Genomic DNA, 23,633 nt, shown 5'->3' with positions numbered 1-23,633 from the left:
TCTCAATGTTGTCCACATCCCTCCTGAAGTGGGGTGACAGAACTGGACACAGTACTCCAGCTGTGGCCTGACCAGTGTCATGTAGAGGGGGAGGATCACCCTCTTGGCCCTACTTGAGATGCACGACAAGGTCCAGTTAGCCTTGCCAACCGTGACCTCGCATTGTCAGCCCATGTTCATCTTGGAGACAATAATGACTCCAAGATCCCTTTCTGCCTCCGTGCTCTCAAAAAGGGAGTTTTCCATCTTATAAGCGTGCTGCTGGTTACTACTGCCCAAGTGCAGCACCCTGCACTTGTCAGTATTGAAAAGCATCCTGTTTTTGTTAGCCCACCCCTGTAACCTATCCAGGTCTTGCTGCAGTCTTTCCCTCCCTACTAGCGTGCTCACGTCACCCCAAATTTTGGTATCATCAGCAAATTTAAACAGGTTGCTTTTCACCCCATCATCCAAATCGCTGGTAAAGAAATTGAACTGTGTGGGCCCAAGGACTGAGCTCTGGGGGACTCTGCTGCCCACTTCTCCCCAGGTCGAATATGACCCATCCACCACCACCCTCTGAGTACGACTCTTCAGCCAATCTACAATTCGTCTGACTGTGTAGGCATCAATGCCACAGTTGCCTAGTTTTTTAATGAGGATGGGGTGGGAGACGGGGTCAAAGGCCTTGCTGACGTCCAGAAAGACTATGTCCACGGCAACACCAGTATCCAGTGCTTTTGTGACCTGATCATAAAAGGCAATCAGGTTGGTCTGACGTGACCTGCCCCTAACGAAACCGTGATGGTTGCCCGTAAGCATCATCCCTGAAGCTGGCCCATCACAGATGTGGTCCTTGATAACCTTCTCAAAGAGTTTCCCTAGGATTGAGGTAAGACTGATGGGCCTATAGTTGCCCGGGTCCTCCATCCTTCCTTTTTTAAAGATGGGGACCACGTTGGCTATCTTCCAATCATCTGGCACCTGGCCCGAGCACCACGAGCACTCATAAAGCCATGCCAAAGGCCCTGCAATAACCCCTGCTAGCTCCCTCAGCACCCTGGGGTGGAGAGCATCTGGACCCGCTGATTTGAACACTTCCTAAGCTCTACAGGGATTTATTCATACAGTTACTTGCATAGCTGCATATCCTTTATGGATTTCATCTTTCCTTTTCTTCTCTGTGAAGGCTGATTTTTTTGGCCTGCATGCAGTTGGATTGTTGGACTAAAATTTACTTATGTCTGCACTCTTACTAGGGCAAAGATTGTCTTTTGCTGTGTGCTTGTGAAGTGCCCATGGCATTGGCTAGCTTAAATCTTTGGACCAGGGTTATCAAATTCATTCAACCTCACAGGCTGGATGAGCAGTGTGGGGTCAATCTCTGGACTAGATCAGGCCCACAGTCTGGCCCTGTGCACCAGAGGCAGCACATAGGGCCAGTCCAGCATGTGTACCATATGCAGTAGCTCTAGCCCTATGCACCGTATGTTGCATGTACTGGCCCTGGCCCCATGTGTTGCATGTGGTCTGGGCTGCATGTTTCACATGGTGCCTATGCCAGACTGGTCTTGCTTGCTATATCCAGCATACAAGGTTGCTCTGTGAGCCTGATCCAGTTTGGTCACAGATCCGGCACAGGCCTGTCTTGGCCTTGGGTGCCTCATAGGACAAGTCTGAGAAACATTGGGAACACTGGTCATGCGATAATGCTGGCTTTCTTTGACACTCCTGTTCTAGACACTACCCTACTTGAAAACATAAAGTTGAGCAGGGGCAGACAAAATAGGGTCCAAATCTGGCCCACCAGGCACTTTCATCTGACCCACAGCACCCACCAACAAATTGTACCCCACCCAGCCCTTCCGCACATGAGGGTAGGAGGGAGGTGCCATGTATATACATGCCCCCAACATACCCTATTGTGCCTTGCTCCCACCCTCAAGAACATAAGGCCAGCCTGGCCATCAGGCAGCTTCCGGGAGAGGATGCTGCTGCTACTGCTGCAACCACTAGGGACCTGCTCGGCTTCCCTGGTGTCCTGCTTGCTCTGGGCAGCAGGTAGGGAAGTGGTGGGGGAAGAGGCGGAGCTGCAGCTGGGCAGAAACACGGAGCATGGGGCTGGGGCTGGAGCTGGCAGCAGCATGGAGCCTGTACCCAGGGGTGCGGCAGCAGTGCAGAGTACAGGTTAGTAGCTTGTGGGTGTGGGGGGGGGAGTGTGGGGATCGTGCCCCACACTCTCCCCATGGTGTACAGCTCCAGCAGGAGCAGGCAGGGGTGGTTGGGGTGCTTGTGCTCAGCACAGCTGCTGGTGCTCAGCACAGCTGCTGGTGCCCGGAGGTGCACAGCACCAGCCAGTACTGCACATCGCAGTGAGGGGTGCAGCTCCTGCCAAGCAGTCTTTATTGCTGACGCTCCCTGCTGCACACGTGGAGCCCCTGCACTCATGTGGCAAGGGAGGGAAGACCTACACATTGGAGCCAGCTGCTTTCCCTGTCCCTGGACCTGTGGCAGGGGGAGGGGATGGCAGCCAACTCCAGTGTCTGGGGCTTCCCTCTCGTGCTGCATGAGTGTGGGACCTGTGCGTGCGTGGTGGGGAGCACCAGTGATAGAGATGGCTCAGTGGGGACTGCACCCCTTGCTGCCATATGTAGTGCTGCCCGGAGCCACATGCTGCTGGGCCCAAGCACCCAGAGTGGCAATGCCTGCTGGTGTGCCTTTGAGGGGGAAGTGTAGGGGAGTTCCCACACCTCCCCCCACTGTCCCTTACACCCCAAAAAATCACACACCCATACCCTACCCCCACAACCCCCACATTCATAGCCTGCTAGTATACCCCATGTTCCCCACATGCACAGCCACACCACTTCACAACCCCCGCACAATGCACACCCCCGCCATACACATGCACCCACCCTCCACCTTCCTCCCCCCTCAATATACAAGTCTAAGAATTTATTTTTGAGTTATTATGCAATCACTTCCATATACAGTATGCAAACACAAATTGCAACAAAAATATTTTTTGTAATACAATTTAAAGTATGTTATAGTAGGTGTTTGACTTTTAGGGTATGATTTATTTATTTATTTTTTTCTGGTTCTAAAATGGCAACCCCCCTTCCCAAAAAGAATAATTTCCAGGGGGCAAGGGGAGGGACTTGTAGTGGCAAAGGTCAGGGGTTAGGGGTGGGACTAAGATTGGTCCTCTAATATAGTCCATGGCTTGTTGTGACCTATTCATAATTTTTTTTCTAAAAAGGTTACATGCATATATTGTCTCACCTAGTATATACTTTATTTTACAGTGTGTAAGTTGAGTTTTGAAGCACAATTTTTAACTCTTAAAATTCATCCTCAACTTATACACCATATCAAGGCCTGTAAGCCTTGCTGTCACTATGGAGACACTGGGCACCAGGCTTGGTACACAGCTGGCAAGGCCTTGCGAGCACACTTATGGAGATGCTGCTTGACTGGGTGCTGAGCCTATCACCTGTGAGCAGCACTGCCTGGGCCGCACCAACCCCATATTCTGCGAGTGGTGTCAGATTCAACTCTTGGCTGCTATGGCCCAGGCAGCAGCGTAGCTTACAGGGGACAGGACCGGGCTCAGTGCCTGACTGAGCAGCACCTTCATAGTGCGCTCGCAAGGGATGGGGTTGCGCTAGCTGAGCACCAAATCTGGTGCTACTTGCAGGGATGGGACCGGGCTTGGCACTCGTTTGGTTGGCATGGCCCAGGCTGTGCTGCTCTCAGGGGCCAGGGCCAGATTCGGGTTTGGTGCTTGGCTAGTGTAGCCCCATCCTTGTGAGCAGCACTGCCTGTGCTGCACCAGCCGAGCCCAGCCCCATCCCCTGCAAGTGGCACTGCAGCCTGTGTCCTCCCCCCAGGGGCCTGGCCCACAGTGAGGGCATGCAGGGGCCAGTATAAGTCAACCCTATATTTCTGATCCAAAAAGTTAAGAATTCCGTGGATCCGGTATAAAATATGACATAACTTTTTGGATCAGAAAAATGGGGGTCGACTTACAGATTTCATAGACACTAAGGCTGGAAGGGATCACACAAGATCATTGGGTCCAGCCCCCTGCCCAAAGGGCAGGAAGTCAGCAGGGGTCAAATGATCCAGAGTAGGTGCTTGCACCACCCCTGGTGGGAGTCTGTTTCGGGCCCTGGGGACTTGGACAGTAAAGAATTTTTTCCTTATGTTCAGCCTAAAACGGTCTTCCAGGAGTTTGTGACCACTGGACCTTGTCTTCCCATGGTGTGCCCTGGTGCACACCCTTTATGTACTTTGATTGTGACCAAGTCACCCCTGAACCTATACTTTTCTAGGTTGAAGAGTCTCATGTGTCTAAGCGTCTCTTCATAAGGCCTGCTCTCTTGTCCTCGAATCATTTGCGTGGCTCTCCTCTAGACTCGCTCGAGCTTCTTCACATTGTTTCTGAATTGTAGAGCCCAGAACTGGACACAACATTCCAGCTGTGGTCTCACCAAGGCTGAGTAAAGTGGGAGGATGACTTCCTGGGTCTAGCTGAAATGCATTGGTAGATGCAAGCCAGAGTTTGGTTTGCTTTGCCGGCTGTGGCATCGCATTGGTTGGTGGCTCATGTTCATCTTGTGGTCAGTCATGACCCCCAAGTCTCTTTTGGTTGTGATGCTAGCGAGTGTAGCACTGCCGAGCTTGTAAGTGTGCTGTGGGGCTTTTCTCACTAGGTGGAGAACCTTGCATTTCTCAGTGTTGAATGTCATCAGATTTTGATGCAAACCTGTTGAGGTCGGCTTGGATTGCTAGCCTGTCCTTCAGGGTGACCGCACTTTGCCATAGTTTGGTGTTGTCAGCAAATTTAGCCAGTCTGCTTCTGACACCAGACTCCAGATTATTTATAAATGCATTGAAGAGTACAGGTCTGAGAATGGACCCCAGGGGGACGTTACTGGTCACCATGCTGATTTGGTTCCATGAAATATCACTCTCTGGGTCCACCCACAGAGCCAGCCATCGGACTGTGAAATTCTTGAGGCTGTGGTTCCCCAATTTTTCCATAAGGACATCATGGGACACAAGGTCAAAGGCTTTCTTGAAGTTCAAAAATAAGATATCCACCTCAGCTCCTGTGTTCAGGTGATGTCACGTGGTCATCATTATACACTATATCAACCTGTATACCATGGTAATTAGACGTTAGAATCCCTATTCCATGATGATATTTTTGAGTTCTAACATATCTTAAATGAAAACTGTATAGGCTTTTTTTTTGTTTGTTTGTTTTATTTAATTGTTGATTTTTATCCAGCCTGCTAGCTGAAGCCTTAGGCTAAAATCCTCCCAAGGTCCTGCCCCCTTCCAGTCAGCAGACTGCTTGGGCTGCTTGCAGGTGCCTGCTGATCAATCCAGTTGCCTTGTTGTCCCAACAGCCTGCAGCTGCTGCGCCTTGCCTGCCCTGCAGTGCTCCCTTGCTGGGCTGCTTTTCCCTTAAAGCACCATTTCCCAGCCTTTTCCATCCCATGGCATGCTTACATTTAAAAAAAAATAAATAAAAAAAATAAAATTGCAGCATACTACCCCCTCCCCTTGCCCCTAACAGATAATATGGCTGCCGCAGCTACCCACCACCCTGCATTGCTGCCGTTCCGTGGAGCAGGGGAGGAGGGGGTGTGCAGCGGTGGCCGGAGCCATACCATACCCCCCAAGAGTATTATGAACAGGCAGATAGACTTTTCCAAAATTCTGTGGCACACTTGCTCATGTCTGATGGCACACCAGTGTGCACACTGGTTGGGAAACGCTGCCTTAAAGGACCAGAGAGCCCTAGGCTCTTGGTTACACCAGAGCTGTGGGGAGACCCATGGACTGGGTGACATAGCCCTGTAGGCTGGAGCTCAAGCATCACTGATCTAGCTCAGGGGCTGTCAACTGGGGGTACACGTACTCCTGGGGGTACTTTGAAAAGTCCCAGGGGGTATGTGGGGACAGGTGGGGATGGAGTGCCACCACCCCATACCGTTGCCCCATGCCCCCACTCTGTGTCTGGCTGCTCGCTACCCCCTCATTCTCCCCCCCCCTCCCAACTCATTGTCTGGGTGCTTGCTACCCCTACCCCGGTACACTTACTAAAAAAGGGTCTGCCGGGGGTATACTTATTTTAAAACGTTGAAAACCCCTGATCTAGCTCATAGTCACAGAAGTGTTCACAAGGAGATTAGATAAACATCTGTCTGGGGTTACTTGACCCCAGAGCTCTTTCCTGCCTAAATCAGGGGGTTGGACTTGATGATCTAATAGATCCCTTACGACCCTAGAAATCTATGACATTTATGACTGGGGTTGTAGTAACTTGACATACCCAAGCTAGCTTTAAACTGGTTAGCTTGGCTAGCAATCACAGCAGTAGTGTAACTGAGTGACGATGACCAGGACAGCCCTGGCCACCACCTTTGTTGGGAGCACAAAAGCAGCCATTGCCGCCGTGCCTTGAGTGCTACGCAGTTGCCCCGGGCAAGGAGCTGTGCTGCTATACCTCAGGTAGTAGTTGACCTGTGACAGTATGAAGCTCAGCATGGGCTCTGTGCTGCCACAGATTGACTTCTGTTGGTATCCAAATTAGCTAAGTAGGAAGCCAGATTGTGTACCTCTACACTGCACTGTAGTCGTTTTGATGATTGCAGCACATACAGCCCCTACATTTTCTTAATATTATTCTGTGAAATTGTTACATGAATAACAGGTCTGTGGAATTTTATTATGTAGACAAGATTTCAACAGGGAAATGTTACTAAGTAAAAGCTAGAGATTTGCTAAAAATGCAATAAAAGCCATCAAATTTGGAATGATATAGATACAGGTGATGCAAAGAAACAGAGGTATAATTTTCACAGCAGATGTTTATATCAAAAGTTAATTTAAAAGTATTGTACTCAGTTTCTTTTTACTTAAATCTATTTAAATAATATTCCTTACAGTAGTTTAGGTTTTGTTGAGAGTTGTTTAATATTAATGTTCTTTTTCCTTAGGAAGCCATATTTTTGTCAAGATACTTGTCTTCATACCTGATTTAGTAGCACCCGTGCTGTGAGTTTTGATGTCTTCCATTCTTGTTTCTTTGTTCATGTTGCTTTCAGTGCTCCCCTATTTTAATAAAAGTTTCTAGGATTATACTTAATTGGTTTGTCACTCAAGGAAAATCAGCACTTCAGGCAATTAAGTATGCGAGATGGCTAGGTAACAAAGACATAGATTTTTGTCCTCATCTTGGCTATGAAAAATCCATTATTCATTATCTTATTGTTTTTAAATACTGAAGTAAAATTTTCTGACACAATAGGAAAATTGCTTTTGCAATAGAATAAATTGCTTGCCAGTTCAGAGGCTGCATTTTGAAGTCAAGGTTACTAAACATGATGATGCTTATATTCATTATCTTCAGTACTCAGTGAAGCTGCCTAATTTTAAGTGCAAAACTAGATAGAAAGTGATTGAGGAAAATATTTATTTACAATATGATGGCATGAAACTTTCATAAAATGATTATGATTAAGATATCCATTCATTCTGTAAATGTTATCATGTTTACAATAGTAGTTTTGAGTTTTAGCTGGGCATGTCTTGCACGTGCTCTCTCTCTCCATCTTGCAACAAAACATGGACCAGTTTGTGTTGCACTGAGCCATCAAGTGGGTGCTCTGCAAGGTGGAAGACAGCTGGTCCTACATGTGTAACCCTATGAGGGGCATGTCAGAGAGGTTTTCAATCTCTGGAGATATGGGGTTTTCTGTTGCTGACAAGTGTTTCATGCTCATCCCCTCGGAGGGCCACCCCTATATTTGTATAATAAACATTTAAAAATACTTTCATCCTTATAGAGGAAGCACCAAGCTGAGCCCCCGCAAGCTTCATCACTTCTCTTGTCCAGTTGTATACCATGAGCTTAAAAGCATAAAGTCTACCTGGCTCTCAGAGAAAGCCCTGGCTGACCGGCCAGGCCTGCACTCTGTCTGCTTTGCTTCATGCCACTTGGCTGAAACGAAATTTGCCCTCCCCACAGATGCACTTGCTTGCCATGGTGGACCACCTCCGCACGTGACGAGTCCTCCCCAATGGTGGCTCAGTAGACAACCTCCCTCCTTCCCCACAAACACTTTATCTTTCAGAACTGCCTGTTTCTTCACTTATGGACATCAATGAGTAACAGGCCTGATACCCTGCTGTTCCTGTCTGTGTCCAGGTAGAACAGTAGTGGGATCTGTTTTGAGATCCTGTCTGGGAAGACGCTGTACATATGGACAGTCAAAGTGTGCCATGTCCTTGTTGCCTGCCTTGACATGACTTAGAGGCGGTGCCTAGTGGCAGCAACACTAGAGTAATCCTACCCAGCCTGGCACATCCCATACAAGCTATGCATTGCCAAGAGAATTGGTGACTTCCAGTGGTAGCTGCTGCATGGGTCCCTGGCCATGCACACCTTTATCCACCACCTAGACTTGGCAGCATTTGTGGTCTGTCCTTCCTGCAAGGAGGAGGTGATGGAGAGTCTTGTCCGGGCCTTCTTGGGCTACTCTCAGCTGCAGCTACTCTTTGGTGTCTTGGAGCCCTCTTTGGCACTTGGACTTGCACTTCTCTGAGACTATGCACATTTTCTCTATCCCATATCAAGGAGCTGAAAGGAGCGTGATCTGTGTTGTCCGTTTCCTGCTGCATCAGGCCAAGATGGTGACCCTAAAAAATCACAGTAACTGGCTTGCAGGGGTTGCTTCCAATGATACCCTCCAACTTTGCTGCTTCTTGGTCCAGGCAGGCGTCACATTTTAGTTGTACATTTGATCTTACAATAAAATGTGGATCAGTTTGTGTTACATTGGACCATCGAGGCAGCACTCTGTAAGGTGGAAGATGGACAGCTCATCCTAAACGTGTCATCCAGTGTAGGTGGTCAGGGAGGGGGTTTCAATCTTTGACCTTGTATTTTTGTTGCTGACAAGTGTTTCATGCTTAGCATTTGGGAGAGCTGTTCATTGTTGCACTCTTACCTTTTTGTTTTTAATATTTTTTGTAATAAACAATTAAAAAATCTATCTTCCTCCACCTCAAAATTGGATTGTTTCCCAGAATACTCCTGTGTTTAAATTTAAATTATTCTTTCAAGGAAGATTCTAACACTGTTTTCTTTGATGTTTCTTCATATATAAAAACAATTGTCATTCTTAATAAGATATACTGTATTCTCTTCACAAGTTGACTTTTCCTTCTTTTTTTACTCTATATAGACAAAAAAGTATTTTTGGAGATTGTGACGTGTTGCTATCAATACTATGATAATGTAACCAAATAAATAATTATGATTTATCTGGATGATATAATGGTAGAACAATTGCATTGTAAAAGAGAAATTCTGTAATAAAAGAAAATCTTCTTGATGAAGTAATAGTTGTAAAGTTTAAACAAGAGGGATTATAAGCTATGAAATGTAAATTAAGTAGTTTAAGTATGATTAGTTATTTTACTGAACCCCAGAGCTTAAATGGACAGTTTCATACTTTCATAAGCTAGTTATATTACTATATAATTTATTTTAACATTCCAAAATAGAGTAAGTAGAAGATAATCTGAATTTATTAAAATTTTAAATCTTTGTAACATGAGAAGAGAATATATATTATTTTTTAAGTAGGTACTTAAAAAAGAATACATCCATAGATTATTGATAGTGTATTTCATTAGTTAGCAATTGTATTTTTAAGCCAACAAAAGTTAGATGCAACTCTTAGGAGAAAAAATATCTGTTGAATTTGTCTCTAGTAAGATTGCAGTTGCATATCATGATTTTGTTAAATGTATTACATGTCTGTTTTTCAGAGATGAAATTGGGTTCTTTAAACAATCTGAATTGGGGGAAAAAATCTTTCTTTAAAAAAACCAATATTTTTACATGGTTTTTATACCTTTTTTAAAAGTCTTTTGAGCTGTTCCACCCTTCTCTTAGAAAGCTTTTTTTTTCCCCCAATGTTTTCCCCAATGTTCCTCATAAAATTTGAGGAACATTTATATAAGCTGTATGCACATGTTGTTATGAAAACATACATTTCTGAGAAACTTGATGCAACAGAAATGGGGAAAGTTGCCAGTTTGAAATATGATATCAACATATTCCCTGAACAGGGCTAGTGTTCTGCATTATTTCAGATAGATTAAGTTTAAGGTACTAAAATTAATCTGACTTCACACACGCATTCTTTTTATTACCACTTAGGAATTAACATCAGGTTCAGACCAGTGGTAAGTCAAGTCAAGTAACTGGTCCTTTGACAGTAACTAGTGACAAATGCTTCAAAGCAGGTGCAGAAGAACACTCCCTAGCATATGGTTAGGGATTACTGTGTGGTGTAGTGTCAAAATTATATGTCTGAGTGCTATATTGTGAGGCTGCTCCATTGCATGACTATTTTTGTCAAAGAAATCCAAGTATAGTATCAAATTGTATTTTTGAAAATGTAGTTCTTGTTGGTTCTTCTTCAAATGTTTCAATTGATTGTAACATCCTACTTTTTTCATGGTAAACATTCCTGCATCCAATCTCTGCTGCACATTATATTCATAGTATTTTTGCCTTTTATACTGTGTTCTTCCCAACATGTATTGTAGAGGTTGATAATACTCTTGGTTAGAATTACTTGTATCTATGTACTTAAAAAGATTATTTTTGAATACGTCATTTGTAAAACCAACCTTGAGAAAAGGGATTAGATTAGTTAGCAAAGATTGTGAGTTATCTGTTGAAATTCAGAATTTGTTAGCCACTCTGGGTTTTTTTAGCCAAAGGAAATTGAAGAGAGAATTTTTACTTACTATTTTATCAGGTTTCCTTTTAAATTGCACAAACCTTTTTGATATCAATGTCAGGGTTAGGTGTCGGCGTTATGCTTTTAATATTTTGCAATGTTGAACATTTCTAGCAGTGACTAGAATGGCTTTCCTAACATACTTTTGGTAGGTTGCAGAGGGGTGTTTTTTTGTAACTTGCTGACTGTCGCTTTAGAAGAGTTGTAATAAACGTACTTTTCCATTAAATGCTTTAAGACTTAAAAGGTGATAGTAAAGGAATAAGTTGGAGGTCAGCACAAGTGCTTAAAAAACTTGAGATAGTAGAATGGTATGTGTTTAGTTGGAAAGTGGCTAATGAAGCCCTATCTTATAGCCTTACAGATAGATGTGTGTGGCTTGCTCTTCATACAGACATGTGACTTCACTATTTGCCTCGGAATTTTGCATAATTTTGCTGAACATTAAAAATGCATAGTCTAGAGAATTTTTGAATGGGCCTTTGAAAGGGTGAAGTTGGATATAGCCTTTTGCCTAAGATGAAGTGTAGTTTGGAGCTTCAAACATACTTGTTGCTTTATCAAATGAGGAATAGAACAGTTGGGGTCAAGCTTTTTTGGCATGTGCAGCACTTTATCCCTACATCTGCCCCAAGTGCCACTCTGATCCTCTTTTTCTGCCTGTGCTGCTTCTCTGTTTTCTGCTCCCTGTCTGAACTGCTGCTCTGCTTTCTGGTTCCTTTCCTATGTTCGCTGCCCAGTTTGCTGTTTTGCTTTTTTTCATGCCTTATTTGCCATTATGCTGCTTGTCACCCTTCCCTATCTGCCATGTGCAACATCTAGTGGCTGCCTATGCTGCCTTGTGGTCCCTGTGCTGAAGGTTGGCCACCCCTGGAATACAGGTTCAATAGTTACTTGCAGACTACACAGTGTGCCACTCTAAATATGAAGGTTGTATTTTACCTGTCTTTACTCAGACTGAAATGATTCAAGTTGTTTGTGTGTTTGCAACAAAAATACATCATGTGTTTATATTGAAACCATTTTCTAATATGGAATTCCTTGTGAAATCTGAAACTCATCACCTTGTTATACTATCAATACACTTCTTGTACTATTATGTCATTTGCTTTTATTTAACTATACCAGGTACCAAGTGGAAGATGAGTCCTCCCATTTGGATGAAATGCCATTAATGATGTCAGAAGAAGGATTTGAAAATGATGAAAGTGATTATCATACTTTACCAAGAGCCAGAGTTTCTCAGAGAAAGAGAGGCTTAGAATGGTTTATCTGTGGTGGATGGAAATTCCTTTGCACCAGGTTTGTTGCATGCCATTGCTTTTTATCTCTTGGACCAAATTATACCATGTTTAAATATAAAGTTCTGTTTTTACTCTGATATAAATGTCTCTAATGTCTTGGCTCCCTGTGCTGCTCTGCCCCTAAGGCAAGGGTAAGAAGCAGCAGTTAGAGGAAGGAGCCTGAAGACTTCAGCTGCTATTGCAGCCAGAGCAGTGTGGGGAAATAAAGGCCAGGTGAGAGCCTAGGTGGGAGGGGGAGAGCACACATTAACCCCTTGTGGGCTGCCACTTGGACAGCCCTGTATTATAACATTCAAATAGGCATTATCCTTTTGCATAAATCAGCCTGCCAGTGGGGGGCAATAAAGACAAGCAGTGGTTTCTCTTGAAACATATTAACTCCCAAATTTACTGGCTGAAGTCCATAATTGGCAATACTCAGTTCTGGCTCTTGCTTCCTTCCAGTTTATTCAGCCAGAGAAGAAAGTGATGATACTTTCACTGGTAGCTCTGAAAATGGTAATTCCAGTTCATTAACAGAGGCAATACCTAGATTTTGATGGATGTTGGTGAAAGGAAAAAGCAAATTCATTAACTGGTGATAAGTTAACATTTCAACTTTAAAGGTTAAAAAATACACATAACTGATGGGTCTGCAGTGAATAAAAGTTAGAATTGGCTCTTGTAACTCTGCTCACATTTATAAACCTCCTGTGCTGAACTATTTTGTGCTTAATTTTAGCAGAGACCCATTAGACAATTACTAGTGTATTCATTTGGGGGTTGTTACCTTTTTTCTACTAAGGATTTACTTTTTTTTTATTAGAGTTGTGGTTAATGATATCTCCCTTAAGGCAACATTATTTAATATTCTAAATATAATAAACCATCAGATTCATCATGCAAATGTCTTTCCTTATGTACTTGACCTGATTTTATTTTACATGCATTGAAATTCAGCTTGTTTAGTTACTGTGTATTTCAGAGGGAAAAGAACAGGAGGAGAGCACGCTATTAAATAAGTATTTAATCTAGTTTTGTTTTCATTTATTGCTTTGTTGACCAATTCATTGCCTTTACTATTAGGGAATAACTGCAGAGTTGAAATAATAGTATGTCGTCTCTTCCCTACCATCTGAGGAATTAAATATATTATTTTAGAGGTAGTAGAAAAAGATAAGAATGGATGGGCTATCTCAGCCACACCCAAGTGATAAATCTGATTTCTCAGGTGGTAGGGTACTGGGATTTTTTAGCTTAGATGTCCTTGGATCTTGTATATAAAATTGATTTTTAAATTGGCTGAGTAACTGTGCCTAAAAGTCTTAAGGAGAGCCAATTAAACTCTTAACTTTTAATACTGATATTATACAAATCACAAAAAATGGGGGAGATTGCAGAAAACTGGAGAAAAACTATTGTGTCATTTAAAAAATGGTTAGCATATCAACTTGTGTGTTCAAAGACTGGTTAGTTTTACATGTGATTGTGGGCAAAACCATGGTGCTGGTGCTAGTACAGGGTACAGACATTAAGGAATTGCATAATTGTGCTATATCTAATGCTGGTCAGCTTGGTTTTCTGGAAAGCTAGCCTTCTTAGGCAAAATTAGTATTGATGAGATTGCGAGAGTGGGTGGGAAGTATATTTTCACTGATGACTTCTAATACACTTGGTATTAGAAAAAAATTGATTAAAAAAATTAGCATTATACCAGATCACTACAGGGCATAAAATGGAGGAAAAACTGGTACACTTACTGGATAAAGAATTTTGGATAGTTTTGGCTCATCTGAGGACTGGAAAACCAAATAAACACAAGCACTCAATGTGTAACATTGGTTGGGAGCAATTGAAAGAGTTCTAAGTAGAGTATTCTGTACATTGTGTGCTCTGCTGAAATACAGCCTCAGGACTGAAAAAAGGCTATGCATTTATCTCAATGTAATGTAATCAATGCTTAATAAGTACACAGCACTGTCATGTCATTGCCGGCATGTCAGTATCCACATTCCTGAAACTGACATGGTCCCCTCATTTTCGAGGGTTGCAATACCCACTTCGGGGGCTAATGATTAGAATTTTGAAAAAGGGGAGAACTGCCATGAAACTGTCTAGCTCCTGTTATTTTCCAGTTTTCTAATGGTAGCCTTTTGAGGGCTGCTTTCCCTTTACTCTTTCTGGTATAGTGGGGTGCAATTAGTTACAGAGTAGACAGATATAGTTACATTTACTAGAAATGCAAAACTCTAGAACTCTTGGTTCAGAGATGATACTTTTTATTGGACTAGATAAGAAATCGCAAAAAAAGTATCTTTTTCTGCAAGCTTTTGGGTGCACATGCCCCTCCTCAGCCTCAGGGAAAATTAAAGATGGTAAAAAGTCCCCATAGTTAGAAAATAGGCAGTTTAACTAGAGTAGGACATTTTGCTGCTTCAGGCTAGAGCTTGTGCCTGGCACTCTGCTATTGTTTTGCCAAGAGTTGGAAGTTACAAGCACTTAGCCTTGCCACTGATAGAGCAAGGGAAAGCTGTAGAGGGGACAGGTGGCTCAGTGTAGCTGTGCACTGCCCATTTCCCCAGGCTGATATGGGTTGGGTCCATCAGTTTTAAGGACTGTAGATTGCTAATTTCTGGCACAATGAAGTCAAAGAAGTACATGGTGAAAGATACTCTGTACTTATTTATCCAATTGCAGATAACTGGAATTAGCTATAAGGTAGACAATAGGTGGCAAATTGGGACTAGTAATATATTATGCAGTGAAGTGAGTTATGCTGTTATCCAGTATTCATGTAAGTAGGATACACTTCACTAGAATTTGAGGTATGTTACCACTGTGTAAGACATTAACAAGAGCATCACTGAAATATTGTTCAGCTCCCGTGCTAATGCTTGGAAAAGGATATTGATAAGTTGGAAGGGGTTCAGAAAAAGATAAAAGAAGTCTGTAAAGAGATGTTGCATTTGAGCTGGTCCTGAGTGTCCTGGGTACGTTAACTCGGATCAAAACTGAAGCAACACAGTCATTTTCACAAGTAGCCCTTCCAGGTGGCATTATTGCCCTTCCAATAGCTGGCCTGCCAGAGTACACTTCCTGGACAGCTTGTTTGCAAATGACCCAGGATAACTTTACAGGTACACACCATAAAATCCAAGGAAAAAGTTATAGCACATTTTATTTCATCTGCTTTGGTAGTTTTGAAGCAGGACAGTGGTCTTGTATGTCTGTGAGGTCAGGAGACATGCTGTCTTTTGGGACGAGTGATATCTACTTACAGCTTAAATGCTTTAAGCTCTGGAAAACCTGTCTTCTGCTGAGCCTAACAAAGCTCATGCTTTTTTCACAGACAGGCAAAATAGGATCCAGTGGCTGGATATATGAAGCTAGACAAATTCAGAGTTAAAACAAGTAAAGATTTTTTTTAACAGTGATGGTAATTAATAACTGGACTAACTTGCACAGAATGTGGTATTGTCTTAATGTCTTGTAGTTTGTCAGTCAAATTTGGATGCCTTTTTAAAAGAGATGCTGTAGTTCATTGCTTGTAGGAATCAGTTGATAAAATACTGTGACCTGCATTTTGTTGGAGGTCAGGCTAGATTATCATATGCTTTCTAGTTTTAAAAACTGCTAATGATTCATACTGGCCTTTAGTAAATTTGAAGTACCATCTTCCTCCAATTGCTTAAAGGTAAAATGAGTTTACTGTGTGTTCATCCCTGTCTATAATTTCCTGTCTGGAACAAGAAGGAAAGGTTTGCATTTTTCTCCCTATATGAGGGTAAGAGAGGGTACCTCTCTTACAGAATAATGATTTCATAAAAATGTAGAGTTTGGTCACTCAGTGAAATTTAGGTCCAAGCAGGAAATATATGCCTGCATAAATATAATTTACTGTAACCCACGAGCAATGTTATGACTTGCAGGCTAAATATTCATATTATTTTGTTCAAGTACAGTGCATTTCTGTAAAAAATACATAAAGAAATAAGTAAAAAAAAATTCATAAATGTGAGTTTATGGAGCATTCATGTGGGATCATTTTGTTTCTGGCATTTTTTAGCTTCTGAGCATTCCGATTATGAAGTCGAACTTTTTAATGTAGACTTCTAATATGCAGGATCCTGGGTTTATAAGGAAAAATTTTAAATGTATACATGTGCAGGTGTAATAACCCTTAATTGTATATCATCAGTGTTCTAACATTTCAGCTTTTGCAGTATAGATTTTATAGGCCTACCTGTTTTAACTGGCAGTAGCAGAGGGCTCTCACATTAACTCCTTTTACGTTAACCAGCTACCACGGAGTATTTATCTGTGCATGAGTATCCTTCATTTAAGGTCTCATTGGGTCTTTGGCACTGTGGCAAAACAGATTGGTCTACTATACTGAAGAACTAGTTTGTATTGCCAGTGCTTCTGGAGTATAAAGCACTGGTTTAATAAAAACTATGAAAGCTAAATCATTTGGTTGGCAGCTAAGAGCCTCCTGGTTATTAGTTATTTATTTGTATTATGGTGACACTTATGCACTAATCAGGTCTCTCTGTAATTACATTAGTAGCAGCTTTGTGAAATCTTTTTGCTGTAAGGATTTCTAGCCCAAGGATAGACTGTTTGAGCTTTTTGGCATACTGCCAGAATTGAGCTGTACAGCACAAACTACAGATGGGAAATGGGTGCTCAATCAAATCTGAATGGAATTTCTTGTACCTGCATCTCCCTCACACTAGGCCTGCCCCGTCAGGTTTTAAATGTTTTTTTTTTTTTTTTCCCCCCCCAACTAAAGCTGTTGTAGGATTTGAATAAAAGGGCACAAATATCGTTTACTACTTATGTCTGTTGCTTACTGTTAGGTGCCACTATTGGGCAATACTTGAATATTTTTTGAATAATAATAATCTGATCCTGGAACTGTATGAAGTCAGTGGACGGTTTTTCATTGACTTCAGTGGGAGTGAGGTTGAACTTCCTTTTTTAGGAGAAAATTTCAGGATATGACCACAGAAAGACATGCTGTTTTTAGAAAGGCTGTTCTCACAATTGTAGGATCATCCAGTACCCCTGTAGGCCTAAACGCCACAGCATTTACAAACTTACCTTAATTCTATCCTTTGGTTGATGTACAGTGAGTTCCATTCATATGTTCTTCATTTGAAATAATTATTATGTTTTTTGCTGTTAAATTCTTGGCAGAAGCACATTAATCATTTGCTCATGTACTTTTAACATCATTACTTTTGCAGTGATTAAAAAACCCCCAAAACCTAAAGGATTATTAATATGGGTAGTAGTGAAATTAGTACTGTCCTAAAACAAAGTTAATGAACAAAGAGAGGATGTATATCATACATAACTATACAGAAAAGAGATATGTTATACTATATATATTATATATGCACGCACACATGCATGAGAGAAAGAATGGGAGTGTGTGTGAGTGTTCATGAACATGCATACATACATAAAATACAGGTATAGTGCAATTAGATTTTTGGGATGTTGTCCATGTGACATCAACAGCACTTGGATTATTTGAACATGGTTTCTAAGAAGTCTAAGAAAGTATGCCATAGAAATAAAGAATCAATATAGTTCAAAAGTTCTCTTCAAATTTGTAATTATAAATTATTTGTAGGTTCAAGGCTCTTGTATACTAGGTGATTTTAATAGCCCTTATGCGCTCATGGAGTCCTGTTTAATTCATGAAACCTGTGTGTGAAGGAGTACATGCCTGTAATGGTATATAGTAGAGTTGTCCAACTTCTTAGCTGGGGACTGCATACCCCATGGCACACCGGTGGGGGCTGCGTGAATGAGGGCTACAGGTCCCTAAGCTGCATGCTATGCATCCATGTGGGCAGATGCTCTCCCACTGCACTTCACTGTGGGTGAGGGTGAGTGAGTGTGCAGGTGCTCCTCCACTCTGCTGCACCATGCATACAGGGCCAGGCACTCCATCCATTGCTCCTGATGTGGAGTAGCACTCCACCTCACATGCAGCTTGCTCCAGGCTCTCCCATGGCACCGTATTGCGCAGTTGCTCCAGACTGCTGGCTCACCTGGCACTGCAGATTCCTCTCTGGTGCTGGATCAGACAGCGAAAACTGAGGGAGAGAGGGGAGGCCCCAAAACCCTGGCTGCTGCCGCAGCTGGAGGCAGGTGGGAACCCAGGGGTTGCGTATAGCTTGGAGCCACCAGTTGGATAGCCCTGGTATATATAGATTTGGAGCCCATAAGTATGCTAACTTCTGAGGACTCCTTTTGAACCATGATGAATAATTACCATTTGCACTGTACTTGTGTAGCAGCACACATTCCAATACATTATTTTTAGTTGCATATAGGCTTACATGACATTTGTCTTGGTGTTGAAAATGTACAGCTTTGGTCTCTTTAAAGGACAGTCCTTAAATGTCAAGTGAAAATAGTTTATCCATTTCTGTGAGTAGCGGGAGAATGAGGAAACACACTATAAAACATTAATTTTCTTTAACAGCATGAGTAGCAACATATGTGGGGTTTTAAAAGCTCTGCTTTTGGAGAGAGCACTTGCTTTGAAGACATTTTGGTTTTGATTTAATTCAGTTTAACATTTAAAATTGTGTTTTATCTATTTTCAGCAGTCTTTTAGAAATAGTGCTAAATGTATAATGTGGACAGCTGTGCATTGAAAAGATAAATGATCTAAGCTAATTTTTGACTATGTATTCTGCAAGGGATTCCCTGACTCAAGTAAATCTTCTTTTGGAGCAAGAAATACTTTTTCCTGGTCCAAATCATCCGTGATAGAAGATACCATCTGATCTCAATGCAGCTTTTCTGTGTAGCACATTAGAAGAGGAAGGAAATGCTGTTTCTGCAGTCCTGTGCATTTTACTTAGCTCCCTCCCTCAACTGAGCCTCTCAAACAGATTCCACTCAGTGAAATGTATTTATGCGTAAAGCCAGTAGAATCTTGTTCACATTGAATGAAAATTTCCATAATAGTGCCTATCAACTATTTTCATTTTGTTAGTGAAACAAAAGAAAAAGGGTAAGACCCATGCCCTAGAGGGAGCCAGAGGCTGCATTTGAGCAGGAATCTGGTTAGTCAGTAGGCTGGCAGTTAGTTAGCTGCAGTTTCCATTTTATCTGGGCTGGGGAAAATAACCTTTTGTTGGCAAAGGGGCTAGTACTGATTTGATTGTGACAGGTGGTGGATATGTATGAGCACCTTGCAGATTGCGACCGTAGTAAGAGATCCAAGCAAGATGGACAGGAGAATTGAATTCCATGTGGGTCATCTGCAGGCCAGTGTGTGATAGTTGCTTGGGCTAAGGACAGAACTTACACACAGACGCAATTAAATGATCAGAAACTGAGTTAAACCTGTAACAGAACAAAAACTCAGTGCACATAAACCAGTTTCAAAATGGCAGAAACCAATTTAAGATAAACAGGAAACCTGGTTGAATGTAGTAGTATCAGACTCAACTGATTTGGATCAAGCCGGTTTATGGAACTTCTGTCCCAGACCCTGTCCTGGTTCAAGTTAAATCAGAGTCCCCCAGCACCCTGCCATGCTGCACCATCGCTTGTCAGGGGAATAGTGAGCAGAGCGCGCCCAGTTCAGTGCCTGGCGGCCCAGGAGACACGGGTGATAGGGCTTGAGGCTGAGCCAGTGCCGTATGTGCCACTGTGGGGCCTGGGACTGTCCCAGTGGGTGTTGCTCTCCAGTGGGTAGAGGGTTCCATATTCTTTCCTTTGTGGAACTTTGCTCCTGAGCCCCTTCCTCCCCTAACTGGGCCTTTGCTCCTGGGCTGCCTCAGCAGCTGAGAAGGCACAGTGGGATCAGGATCACATGCTGGCTGGGAGGGTGCTCTGGGGGATCAGGGCCATGCTGAGCCATGAGCAGGGGGATAAAAATAGGCTGACGCCAGCTGGGGTCCCTGCAGGCCAGGACAGGAGTTTAAACCCCTCCCCAGTCACATTCAGCCTGCTGGGGCCTAGTTGCAACCCCCTCAGTTCAGCTTCCCTCCACCCTGAAGGGAAGAGAGGGTTGGCTCTAGCCCCTGCCCCTCTCCTTCCCCACTCGCCCACTCAGCTTCAAGCCTGAGCCACTGCAGGCATGTGCCTGCATTTCTAGAATCAAAAGGGAATGTCTATTCATGTGCAAATCAGTTCAGTCTACACAGGTTAGATTAACCTGCAAAGATTGAATCATTTCAGGCTCCATCTCTTTGAATGTCTGTCTCTAGTCCTGGAGTGGAGTATCCATGGTATTAGGCCTGAGGAGGTCCTACCTTTTGATCCAAGTAGGAGATTATCCTTAGAAGGCTCAGTAAGGAACCATTGGTTCATCTTTAGTGTTCAAGAAGCTAGATAACAGCACTTTTTATTTTCAGCAACCCTAATTCAGGAATGCTTTGTTACTTCATCAACTGAATGTTTTGGAGGCCCCTTAGAATGGGCTTCTAATGTTTGAAGTGCTGCAGCAGTTGCCAGTGAGTACACTATACCAAGTATGCTACCAGACACAAGGATGGATGGACTGCTGCACAGCGCTGCTTGCACTGACAGCTTACAGTGGGGTTAGTTATACTGTTCTATTTGGCTTCTGGGATCAGTCCTTTTTAAGAAGTGGGTATGGCGGTCTTGATATGCAGTTTATGTGCAGAGCAATATATGGTTGATTATGTCCCCACAGAGTGGAAAACCCTGCCTATTTAAGCTCCATAAGGATCCAAACTCAGATTTTTTTCGCAGAAAGTAAGCCTTGTTTTCAAAGGTGTAAACAAAGCTTGTGTTTATGGGAGGCATAATATGAAACTAGCTCAACTTGGCAGATATAGCAAATTGTTCCTATTAAAAAAAAAAAAAAAATGTGTGCCAACTCCTCTAAGATGAGGTTAAGTGTCATGTCTCTGTGTTAGACTCCCCATATACTTTGCACTTAATAGTGAGCTCTTCAGAGCTTTACAATTAAGTGCAGAGTATATGGGGATGCCTGGGACATGTGCTGGGATGCTCTCATTGTGTGTCTGTTTTGAAGCCTAGCATGCCAGGGCCCTGACCTCATTTAAGCTGTCTAGGGAGAACTGCAAAAGGGACCCAAATTCCTTTGCTTTCTATCAGTATGCAAGAATTGGCAATCCTGTAATAGTCTCAAACTGAGGGTCAGTAGAGGACATTAGTCATGAGACCAACCAAAAAACATTACTGATCTTTTTAAGAATCTTGTAATTTTGGGACCCAGCCTCAGTTTGTTGGTCTTAGTCTTACTTTTTGAATCCTTGGTGTGCAGTATTGTGCTTTTTATGCATTTCAAAGGATTTTATATTTTCAAATGTGATTTTGTTGCTTTTTTGTTACTTTGTTTTTTAAGGCTGAAAAAAACAATTCTCAGCTTGAAAACGAATGTGGAAGGTTTTAACAAAGCTAAAAATTTATTGAAAAAGCCAGGTGGAATGAAAACCCTTGGAACAACCTTTAAGTACAGTATAGATATTGCTAAGTACTCGGACCATAACAGAATATGTATGTAAATAGTATCTCTGTTTAATTTTTTTTTTTGACTCCCACTTGTAGCACACTGCTTGATATATTTTTTTTTTTTAATTTATACTTTTTGTTATTTCCCTCCCCCTCATTATTATTATTTTTATGCATTTTCCTGTTAGCTATACTGTGGCTAACATTACCCTTCTATTAGAGAAATGGCTTATCTCTTTTCATAATACTACTTTAAAAATTGTGATATAGCAGCTGTTTTGTGGCTGTACTCATTTTCCCCTTAACTTACAAATTCTCTTCAAGCTTGTGAAATTATAATGCACATAGATCAATACACTGGAGTTCTTTTGGCTGGATTGATTTCTTTCTCATGAGATTTACATTCCACTTGTTATCAAAAAACACTTTGTCCCTATGAAAATGGTGCCATTGAATGGCATTTCCATATGAAGTGAAGGGGATATCAAATGCTCGGATTAATTTGGGCTCTAAGATGGCCTGTACACTTTCAATTAATCTGCAATGCATTTGTTATGCAGAAGCATGGGAAAATGCTGATCTTTTAAGAATGACATGACTACTGTGTTGCTTTTGGCCTGATTACTGAAGCTACCTGTTGAGTACAATAATTACAGTATGTTTTCTTTGCAGAAGTAGTTTCTGCTACTTAAAACCTAATAAGGAATAGCTGACCCTTGCAGACAATACAGAGCTTTTATGTTATCTTTCCATTTTGATGAAAATGCTGTTTTGAGAAAGCTGCTGACAGTTAAGCTTTTAGGGTGAAAGTAACAAAAAAGGGAAAACTTGCTTGTAGAGCTGGGTATGATTTTTAGTTTAGCTTTTGACTTGGAGAAATACATTTTGTATGTGAAATAGTAGGAATACTTTAATATCAAACAATTGCTGCTGTTTTTTTTTAAAGCCGCACTAATCACTTCTAAAATTATAAAGTAATGTTATTATTTTTTAACTGTGTTAATAAAAGGGTGTTTCATGGATTCACCTTTAGCATGCTCATTCTATTTCTGTTCCGAGTAGTTATGGCATGTTTGTTTTTCATGTTTTTATTTTCTTAAATGTATTAGTCAAATTTTAGTCAGTTGACACATTTTATAGCTAACCCCTAAAGAAAAGATGTGTTTGTGTTTTTAATATATGCTGAAAATGTTTTGCTTCAAAGTTTCTTATGAAGATTGTAATAAGGTTTAGTGCACAAATGTATTTCAGTTTTTGTAAATTATTGATTTTAGAACTTAATGTGGATTTTGACATGTTATGTTTGTCATGTTTTGGCTGTCATTCTGACAAACGTGATGAATTTCTTCAAATATATGATAGTCTTTAACAGGCATAGGAGTCTCAATTCATGTACTGCAAAACTGGTGAGGGCTTATGTTGAGAAGATAGACATCTTAAAGGCCACTCATGAACTAACAGGGATTCCTGATGTGGTTATAAATTGCACAAGAATTGACTGACTTCAGAGTCCAAAAGTAGTAAAAACTCATTTATGTGCCAGAAACATTTCAAGTTGAATTTCCCAAATCCGTAATTATTTCTATCATCTGAGACTTTCTTGCATCTCGGGGCTTAACGTGTGCTTATCTCTATGTCAGTCAATCTCTGTTATTTAAAGTATCACAATTGTTTCCCACTTGCAAGCTTCATTCCTGAATCTGTACTTTTCAGAGTTTACCTTGCTGATGGTCATAATCGGAGCTGTGCATAGCTATTCTCTTTCATATCATATAATGCAATTAGTTTCAAACAGCTACATTTCTCAGTTGCTCAAAGGGACTAATTTAAGTTGCTTCAGTCTGAAGCAAATATTAAGAGCAGGAAAAAGTCCTTAATGTCTGAAGGTAAGTTGTGCCATCTCATTTGTTCTTGCATTTGTTCTTGCATAGGTTAAGTTAAAAAACATATCTTACACAATACAGGGTGCTTTTATGGCCAGTAAGTAAAGGTAAGCCTGAAGATTATTTGGGGGTTTGCAGCAATAAAGGAGGTAGAACTTACTGAAGCATGCCTA

General features: G+C 41.8%; 1 protein-coding gene across 2 annotated transcripts in view; it reads left to right on the top strand.

Moving 5' to 3' along the window:
* The window catches only part of ATP9B (ATPase phospholipid transporting 9B (putative)), a 325,951-nt gene that overhangs the window by 36,082 nt on the left and 266,236 nt on the right, over positions 1-23,633 (top strand). For both annotated transcript variants that reach the window (XM_019544740.1, XM_019544749.1), the window contains exon 2: positions 11,946-12,119. In XM_019544740.1, coding sequence (XP_019400285.1) covers positions 11,946-12,119 — 174 coding nt within the window. The remainder of the gene's footprint in view (positions 1-11,945; positions 12,120-23,633) is intronic.

This window comes from Crocodylus porosus, unplaced genomic scaffold, assembly GCF_001723895.1.
Source record: "Crocodylus porosus isolate Cpor-Errol unplaced genomic scaffold, CroPor_comp1, whole genome shotgun sequence".
Lineage (NCBI taxonomy): Eukaryota > Metazoa > Chordata > Crocodylia > Crocodylidae > Crocodylus > Crocodylus porosus.
Note: the sequence above shows the minus strand (reverse complement) of the source record. Positions and strands in the feature narration are given on the sequence as shown.